The following is a 9186-nucleotide window of genomic DNA, read 5'->3' on the forward strand; positions in this document are numbered from 1 at the left end:
CGCGGCTTTTCTTCTCTCCATCTAAGGTTACCAAATGTGAGCCTATTTTACGGTGGCCGAGAAGGTTCAGACAAATACAAAAGCAACAACACAAACGCAAACGCCACAACACAACACGAACGCCAAAACACAAAATACAAAAGCCACATCACAACCGCAAATGCCGCAACGCAACACGAACGGCGCAACACAACACGAAAGCCAAAACGGAAGTAGCTGCCCACGGGAGCGAGCGTATTTTGGAGGAACGCCCACGGGAGCGAGCGTATTTTGGAGGAACGGAGCTGGAGGATGCCAGATCGTTTAAGAAGTAAGTGAAACATGATTCCTTGCGGCTACAGTTAAAGTTTAACTAACTAACGTTAGCTAAAAGATGCGTGGCGCCATATAGCCAGATCGTTTAAGAAGTAAGTGAAACATGATTCCTTGCGGCTACAGTTAAAGTTTAACTAACTAACGTTAGCTAAAAGATACGTGGCGCCATTTAGCTAACGTTAGTTAGTTAAACTTGTTACAATTTACGCGCAAATCCTACGTTTAAGTATCAACTAGCAGTACTTAATATATATATCCTGCGCGCGTGCGCGCGTGTGTGTGTGTGCGCGCGTGTGCGTGTGTGTGTGTGTGTGAGTGAGAACTCACTTCACTAGGAAGATTAACATTGTTCAAGGTTCTCTAGCCTACTTGGTTGAAGCATAGCACTTAAACACATACAATATAACGTTAATGTTTAGTAGCTACATGGTTTATTTATTTAATGTTCACATTCCTAATGCTCACCTAATGTTTTATTACAGATTAGTACATGATGTATTGCCCTTTTTGTGGGTTCAACCTGCATGCAGAAACAGCATTCTGCAGTTCATGTGGCAAGAATATCACATTTCTCAAAGATGCTGCAAGACCTGGGACAAGTGAAGGTAAGTGAATAGCGATTCAAAGATTTCATTGTTTTTAATTAGATTATCCATCTTCTATACTCAATGATTAAACAAAGGCTGCAACTAACACATTTTTTAATTATCGATTAATGTGGGAATTATTGTCTAGATGAATGGATTAGTAGTTTTGTTTCTAAAATGTGGATCAGTGTTTCCCCAAAGCCTAAGAGAACGTTGTCAAATGTCTTAGATATTCAGTTTACTTTCACATAGGAGAGAAAAAACTATATTTAAGAAACATATTTACATTTAACAAGGTCACATCAGAGAAGTATTACTTTTTTATTTAATAAAATAACTAACTGATTGAATTATGTTTGAAGCAGGAACTGGATGCACAGGAAATAGTGCAGTGGCTACATTCCTGAATTTCAGAAGTTTAAAAGAGAAAGAGAGGCAATCATCTTTCAAAAAGAAAAAAGAACCCCTGAAAGACAGCCGTGTGAAGGTAACTTATGTTTAGCTGGTAGTCCCTTCCGTCATGTATTTGCTATGTGTCAATGAACCTACTTCTATTTTTCTCTGTAGATTTCAGTTGGTATTATGCACGTAAAGGATGGGGTGTTGAAACCTGTGAGAGGAATGACACTTGCCCTTGTCGTGCAACCAGAGTGGGATGCAGAGCAATTTCGCAAAGCAGCTGTACAGAAAATGAAAGATTTTAACAAACATTTAGAGGCTGGTCCCTACCTTCTGCTCTACCCTGATGGTACAAAGGTAATAAATATTCCCGGGACAGAAACAGCCTTCTCTCTGAAACTCTACAAGGATGCAGTTGGGAAGTCTTGGCAACGCCTCACATTGTACATTTGTACTGTGGAAGATTTCCTTACTAATTGTAAGTTATTCTGATATCAATAACCAAAGAAAAAAAGCTATCTTAAATGTATTATTATAAGTAAATTGGCCCATTGTTCAGATACATTCAAATCTTTTTCTAATCTTATATTTCACAGCTGAGCAATTAAACTCAGACTCGTCTGATTCAGAGGTGATCATCACAAGCAGAAGTGCTGCTGAATTCAATTCAGCTGATACAGTAGTAAGTGTAACATTTGCCATGTTGTACCTGTTTTCATGACTCACGTGCAGTTCAAAGATGGTATGCCATGTAACAGTGTGGTGTGGGTCAGGATGCTCATCACGAGAAATACTCATATTGCTTATATTTCAGGTTATTTCAGTCAAATCTGTGCAACTAGGATTCTTTTTTTACTTTCAGCTATTTGAACCAATCTTGACCAGTTCCAGTATTGGTTTTGATGAAACTCCACACCGTGATCCAGAAACTATGGTAATACGTTGCCACTATATGTTTAGAGATATTAGAAACTACTATTTAGTTCCCTTAGTGTTTTTTTTATTAAAGTGGCCAAGATGTATGTGTATAGGTTTTTGTAGCTTTGTCTTAAAATATTCTGTAGCTAACTAATGTACATAAAGTAATATGTGACACTGACTTAGAGACCAAAAGGGATAATTGGGGATAGTGGCTTTCTTCATAAATAGGATATCTGATACCCCTACCTTTATATGTTAAGCCCTTCTACTCACCAGTCCAATAAATCGTTTGTCATGCAGATCGTACCATCCGAAGCAGAAGGCGGCCCAGAAACATCAGAACGTGCAATGGAAACTACAAGTTATAGGTATGATGCTTTCCTCTCTAAATTTGAAGATCGTTTGATTGAGTCATTTGGAGACATGAAAAATGTAAATGTTTCTTAATTTTTCAGCAAATACACAGAACTGTATGCACCCATTATAGCAGAGGATTCAGAGGACTCCGGAGACAGTGATGCTGTCACTCATGATATTTCAGAGGATCCAGAGTAAGAAATCAAGCCACACTTACTACAACTGTTGTTTTTTTCAGGTTAAATGTGTCTTCCACCAAGTATTATTCATCATCATCTATTTGTTGGTAGGGTAGAACAGCGATCCATTTCGGAAGTGATTGCAAACCTGGCACTTCAGATTGATCGCCATGTTGTCAGCAGATTTCACATTTGTCGCTCTGACATCTGGGATGGGGCCGTCAGAGGATTCAAAAGAGGAACCTTCTCCGAAAAAAAGGACCTCCTAGTAAAGTTTTCTGATGATGCAGGTTTCTTTGAGGAAGGTATTGATACAGGTGGCCCAAAAAGAGAATTCCTCTCACTCTTAATGAAAAGCCTGAACAAACGACCCATATTTGATGGACCTGCAGAGAGCCGCTACCTTGTCTACAACTCAACAGGTACCGTTTTGTGTGAAGTGTTTTAAAGGAACCACATCATTCAATCATGCGATTCTTGTTTAACATAAAAACTGATTTAACATGATTACTATGTATTTTGATAAGCAGCAATCAGAGAGGACGAATATAGTTTGGCTGGGAAGATGATTGCTGTATCCATAGTACATGGAGGACCAGGTCCAAATTTCCTCTCCAAGGATCTGGTCAGCCACATCTCAGGGCAGTCCAGTTTCAACGCATGCATAGAGGACATTACAGATGAGGAAATAGGGAAAGTGTTACAAAAGGTATGAGGGTGTAAAATTCTAGCAGAGGTTGTTGTTTAGTGAAGGGTGTAGTTTTTTCCACTTAGTTCATCGTATTTATTTTAGATACACAATGCATCCTCATTGGAGATCCTTCAAGACCTAATGGTACAGAACAGCACCATGTTGCAGACAGCAGGGTGCTTCAAACATGTAAGGACAGTGGAGGATAAGCAGTCAATTGTAAAGGACTACCTCAGGTGGTACATCATTGACAGAAACCACAGTGCCATTGAAAGGTATGTTTTCGTTGGTTACGGTTTCAAAAAATATATATATATTGTTTGTGGTAAAATATGGTGTTGCTGTCTTGCTGCTCATATTTTCTGGTAACCTGTTGTTGTATTTCAGATTCAAGGATGGGCTTTCCAGCTTGCAGGTGTTAACAGTGCTGCAGCAGCATCCTGAAGTGCTGACACCTGTTCTCTGCCTGTCAGATAAAAGATTATCTGCTACGGACATTGAGAATATCTTCCGACCAGAGCTAAGTCTACGTGGAAGCAACAAGAGGGTACAGGAGGAAAAAACACTTTCTTTCTGGGCAGACTACCTTCTAGATTGTGAAGGTTGGTGGATTTTATCCACATAAATGATAATGAACAGTTCCAGAGTTGTTGTGGATGTTGTTTCTAATTGCTTTCTTCTTTTAGAAAGTCAAAGTGAAGTAACCCTGGAGGAGGTCTTCATGTTTGCTACAGGTGTGCCATGCATACCTCCTGCTGGTATGGAACCTCAGCCACGCCTTCACTTCCTGGCCAGTTCAACACTTCCCATGGCAAATACATGTGCCAATACTTTAATGTTGCCTCTACTCAACAATTACAGCACATTCAAGGAAAAAATGACCTTCGGGATTAAGAATTCCCCTGGCTTTGGATGTATTTAGATTGTTGTTGTTGTTTGGCCCAGTTTTGCCAATTTTTATGTTTGTGTGTTTTTATGTTTATGTTTGGTTAAATAACTACAGTGTACTTGTTTATAGACTGTATATAACCATTTCTTTGAATAAAAATAACATTTTGTGAATCAACTAATGCCATTTATTCCCAGATACTTCACACAACCCGGCTCAGAGAGTGACAAAGAGGGAGTTTTTTATTACTCTTTGTAGTCAACCTTAGCACAACTGTACATTAAATATCAGCCAAGTTCTTCAGGGAGATGTAGTTCTCTACAGCAGATTCCCAATGTAGAGGAGATGTCAAACCACTTTGTCTCTGCAGTTCTTCAAAGCGATTTTGCTCTTCATCCTCTCCACTTGGAGTTTCTGGCGCTGGCATGAGGCTGTCATACTGGCTCAGGGTTTGTGTGGATACTGGGTATCCACAATTCCTTCCGTTAAATCTAGGAGCATGTACAAAAAAAATCCAAAATCATTAACAGTTTTCTTTCAACTGTTCATTGTTCATAGGACATTGATTCAGAGACACAAAAAGATCAGCATTATCATGAGTTAAAATAAGTCTCAAATACATATTTTACTCAAGTGCTTGAAGTATGGGTATATTTTTGTGACAGCTAAGTGTGATGTGCAATGTTATTGTACTATCCATGAATCCACCATGAACTATCATTCAAATAAAGTGTTAACTAATTATGTTTATTTTTTATCATGGTAATGCAATACTTACCTGTGAGGCACATTGTACATAGCCTCTGGTTTACCAGATGGGCATTGGGATTGGCGACATGGACGAATAGTGTGAGTGTTCCACAATTGCTTGTATTCATCCAGTTCGTTCTGTAGGACGCCCAAGAAGCAGAATCGCAACAAACTTCTGTGTTGATAGCTGCCATTGAAGAGATGCCTCTCCCTCAAGTCGCTGAACAGATCCATCCAAAATTGACTCCTAGTTCAGAATAGACACATTAACACACTATAATGTTGTAGATATTAGAAAAATGTAGAAATAAAATAGTCTCAAGCTGACATTAAGGAAATACAACAGATGAGAAAGTAGGAGTGAGTATTACCTAGATCAGTAAAACATAGAAAATACACAAATGTAGTAGATAGAGCATAAATCAATAAAGAATATACTGAAAGAGACAAAAACCTTTGTTTTCGAAAGTAGGACCACCAGCTTTCAATGCGCTGGTTGGATGTTGAAGTGCCGTACATGTGGCTTTTGGTTCCTGCAAACTCGTCTGTATGCTCTGATCTCAGTGTACAGTGAAGTGATGCCATCAGTCCATTTTCTGTGCCGCAGTCTGTGCGGAGACGCATTGGAATAATTCCAAACTCAGCTACACACTGCATGTAATTTTTAGCAATTCCGCCTGGGTCATTGTTAGACTTTCCACATTTAAGCCACATGATTTTTCTAGAAAATCCATCGATACAGCCACTAATTGCAACCCCAAAAGGTTTCAATTTATCATAGCCATCAACATGCCAGACATCATTGGCTCCCATTGAGTGGTATGCTCTCCGGACGAATCTGCGCCTGGAGCGTTTTTCTATTCCAGACGCATCCAGCTCTCCGATTAGGCGCATCACATCATCTCTTCTGACTACAAGAGAGTACTTCTGTCTCAGTGTCTGCCACATTGCTCGGTATCCTAAGAGCTGTCCTGATCCCTTAAGTTCCTCAGATATAGCTGCCTGCACAGTTGCAATTGGACTGTAGTTTGTCCTCCGGGCCAGGCCTGCATCCTGTAGTCTTCTTTTCAAAGTGCTAAGACTCAGTGAAACGTTGTGCTTGGTTGCCATTAGGTCCATAATAATTTCATAACTATGGCCTTCTGTGAAATAATTCAAAATAAGGTCATCGTCTGTTGTAGCTTCAGAACCTGATGGGAAGGAATGAGGACATTATATTTAAGATGATTAGATGCAATGCATTAATGTACCGTGTTTTAACTTTTATACTTAAATAGTAAAAGATACTCAAATAGAATTACATGTATTACAATTTCCTTAAGTGTTTAACTTGTGATTTTAATCTTCATTAGTCAAATAACAAAGCAATCCAGTAACTCCTTAAACTATCTGTCAGAACTAAACATTGCATACTTTCATCTTGAAGAATCAAAAACATAACCTTTAAAAAAACGTCACTTACCTTCACTTGTCCCAGGTCTTGCAGCATCTTTGAGAAATGTGATATTCTTGCCACATGAACTGCAGAATGCTGTTTCTGCATGCAGGTTGAACCCACAAAAAGGGCAATACATCATGTACTAATCTGTAATAAAACATTAGGTGAGCATTAGGAATGTGAACATTAAATAAATAAACCATGTAGCTACTAAACATTAACGTTATATTGTATGTGTTTAAGTGCTATGCTTCAACCAAGTAGGCTAGAGAACCTTGAACAATGTTAATCTTCCTAGTGAAGTGAGTTCTCACTCACACACACACACACACGCACACGCGCACACACACACACACGCGCGCACGCGCGCAGGATATATATATTAAGTACTGCTAGTTGATACTTAAACGTAGGATTTGCGCGTAAATTGTAACAAGTTTAACTAACTAACGTTAGCTAAATGGCGCCACGTATCTTTTAGCTAACGTTAGTTAGTTAAACTTTAACTGTAGCCGCAAGGAATCATGTTTCACTTACTTCTTAAACGATCTGGCTATATGGCGCCACGCATCTTTTAGCTAACGTTAGTTAGTTAAACTTTAACTGTAGCCGCAAGGAATCATGTTTCACTTACTTCTTAAACGATCTGGCATCCTCCAGCTCCGTTCCTCCAAAATACGCTCGCTCCCGTGGGCGTTCCTCCAAAATACGCTCGCTCCCGTGGGCAGCTACTTCCGTTTTGGCTTTCGTGTTGTGTTGCGCCGTTCGTGTTGCGTTGCGGCATTTGCGGTTGTGATGTGGCTTTTGTATTTTGTGTTTTGGCGTTCGTGTTGTGTTGTGGCGTTTGCGTTTGTGTTGTTGCTTTTGTATTTGTCTGAACCTTCTCGGCCACCGTATATAAGTGTAGTCAACCAAATCTTTAAACATTTCCACCACCCAGGAGTCTTGTTTTTGTTTACCTGAAGGAGGCGTTTTGATTGGGCACACTTCCTGTCATGTCCATTTCTTTCCGCTGGTTCTGTTGTTGCATTTATTCATGTTGTTCCTTTTGAATGCTTGCTATTTTATTTTGTTACTCAACTCTATTTGTTTTGGATCACTTCATGACACGCTAATTACAGTTGTTGTCCGTGGCTTGATTAGCTGACCTCCTTTATTTAACAGTTCAATTGCACAAAAAAGGCTTTAATACAAGGTGATGCTTGGAAAAATCCACCTGGTCTAAAGAACAGGGCAAAAAAAAGAAGGAAAATCACAAATATCCCACAAAAACAGAGCTTGATTAAGTGGCTCGAGTTGAGAGCTTTCCGGGGAAAAAACACAATTCAACCAAGGGTAAAAGTGAATGCTTGAATAGCTTGATTGTAACACACACAAACACACACACTACAAAGACCTGGAGAGTGCATATTACCAGGGTCAGTGTCACGGTTTGGTCTCTCTTCCTGTTTTAGTTTGAAGTTTCATGTTCCTTGTGGTCCTGGGTTAACTTCACTTCCTGCCTTGTCCCGTGATTGCCTGAGTGTTTCCACCTGTGTCCAATCACCTGCACCTCCCTTGTGTATTTAAGCCCCGTGTGCCTGTTGTCCCCGGTCGCGTCATTGTCTTTTGTCACTCATCGTTGGTGCACGTTCCTCTGGCTTTTGTTTGGTGAATAAAGAGCACCTTCGGTAAACGTGAATCCTGCGTTTGAGTCCTGCCTTCTTCGACCTGCACCAGCACCGATCCTGACAGTCAGGTTGTGACAATCCAGAAATCAAAGTGGTTTAACACAGAAACATTATTAAAGTGCCCTTTAGGCATATGCTGTGTACACCAACACACACACACACACACACACACACAAACAACTCTGCTCACACGTACAAACACGATCTACATGTTCTAATCAAAGCACGATTTGGATAAGGTGTAGTTGCGCAGATGAATGATTTATCCATTCTTCATTTGTCACAGACATTTGGTTATGCAACTTTCTAACACGAACCAGGCGCTCTTTCAGCTTTCCTTCCTTTCCATTTATCAACAACTCACTTCTTCTGTCATCCACGTGTTATAAATACATGATGTATGGTGAGTGGCTGGGAAATAACATAAAATAATCATTTCTACTGGCGCATACAGCGCATGTACATAAGAAACATTTGGAAAAGCTCTCACGCACTAATATAATATCTTTGTAGAGGAGAAATATTTGGGAAGCAACGCATTACATTCATCTTCCATCACTAAATTGTGCTGACTAACCGCCTAGTGTGAGCTAAAGCGAGTCATTTCCAGTCATTTCCATTTTGGCAGCAAGTCATAAATCTTGGAACTGGATTTGTGAATGACAGCCAAGTCTGTGTAAGATAAAGCAGCAGGAGGCGGAGAGCAGGGGCTCCAGTAAGTAAACTCATTTATCTGCCACTTTGAGTAAATGCCGCGCAAGCTTCCAAGAGAATGGTTAAAAAAAGGAAATCTGCAGTAGAAGCTTGTCCCACAAAACCCGGGATACTTCATCGTTTACTCTTGACATTCGAATGTCGAAGTGTCCCTGAGCAAGACACCCGACCCCTAGATGTTCCCCGGGCAAAACGTGTATAAAACCATGGGTTGAAATGCAATGTAAGTCGGCTTTGGATAAAAGCATCAGCCAAATGACATGCAATGTAATGTCA

General features: G+C 40.0%; 2 protein-coding genes across 3 annotated transcripts; one reads left to right on the forward strand and one right to left on the reverse strand.

The window, feature by feature from the left end:
* The first annotated feature begins 51 nt into the window (after nt 1-51).
* On the forward strand, nt 52-4511 carry LOC119199492 (G2/M phase-specific E3 ubiquitin-protein ligase-like). Of its 2 annotated transcripts, none has more exons than XM_062558973.1 (13): nt 52-310; nt 798-920; nt 1265-1389; nt 1470-1779; nt 1898-1983; nt 2164-2235; nt 2523-2590; nt 2678-2773; nt 2870-3180; nt 3289-3467; nt 3552-3724; nt 3837-4051; nt 4136-4511. In XM_062558973.1, the coding sequence occupies exons 2-13, from the start codon at nt 806-808 to the stop codon at nt 4369-4371; spliced, it is 1986 nt and encodes a 661-aa protein (XP_062414957.1). In that variant the 5' UTR covers nt 52-310; nt 798-805; the 3' UTR covers nt 4372-4511. The 2 variants fall into 2 exon arrangements, with proteins under 2 accessions (XP_062414957.1, XP_062414958.1); XM_062558974.1 differs by having other exon boundaries at nt 1268-1389.
* A 107-nt stretch (nt 4512-4618) lies between these two features.
* On the reverse strand, nt 4619-7410 carry LOC119199494 (uncharacterized). Its single transcript, XM_037456919.2, has 5 exons — nt 7161-7410; nt 6551-6673; nt 5543-6278; nt 5117-5335; nt 4619-4829 (listed from the first exon to the last, which is right to left on the reverse strand). The coding sequence occupies exons 2-5, from the start codon at nt 6663-6665 to the stop codon at nt 4619-4621; spliced, it is 1281 nt and encodes a 426-aa protein (XP_037312816.1). The 5' UTR covers nt 6666-6673; nt 7161-7410.
* Nucleotides 7411-9186: the final 1776 nt, after the last annotated feature.

The sequence above is a fragment of the Pungitius pungitius genome, chromosome 18 (genome assembly GCF_949316345.1).
Source record: "Pungitius pungitius chromosome 18, fPunPun2.1, whole genome shotgun sequence".
NCBI classification, from domain to species: Eukaryota; Metazoa; Chordata; class Actinopteri; order Perciformes; family Gasterosteidae; genus Pungitius; species Pungitius pungitius.

Excerpts from the sequence above, each read along its gene's own strand:
- LOC119199492 (XM_062558973.1), top strand. The coding sequence starts at position 806 with ATGATGTATTGCCCTTTTTGTGGGTTCAACCTGCATGCAGAAACAGCA. Across the intron at positions 2,591-2,677 it reads ATGGAAACTACAAGTTATAG|CAAATACACAGAACTGTATG; the intron begins GTATGATGCTTT and ends TTAATTTTTCAG. Across the intron at positions 4,052-4,135 it reads CTACCTTCTAGATTGTGAAG|AAAGTCAAAGTGAAGTAACC; the intron begins GTTGGTGGATTT and ends TTCTTCTTTTAG.
- LOC119199494 (XM_037456919.2), bottom strand. The coding sequence starts at position 6,665 with ATGATGTATTGCCCTTTTTGTGGGTTCAACCTGCATGCAGAAACAGCA. Across the intron at positions 6,279-6,550 it reads AAGACCTGGGACAAGTGAAG|GTTCTGAAGCTACAACAGAC; the intron begins GTAAGTGACGTT and ends CCTTCCCATCAG. Across the intron at positions 5,336-5,542 it reads TCCTACTTTCGAAAACAAAG|GAGTCAATTTTGGATGGATC; the intron begins GTTTTTGTCTCT and ends ATTCTGAACTAG.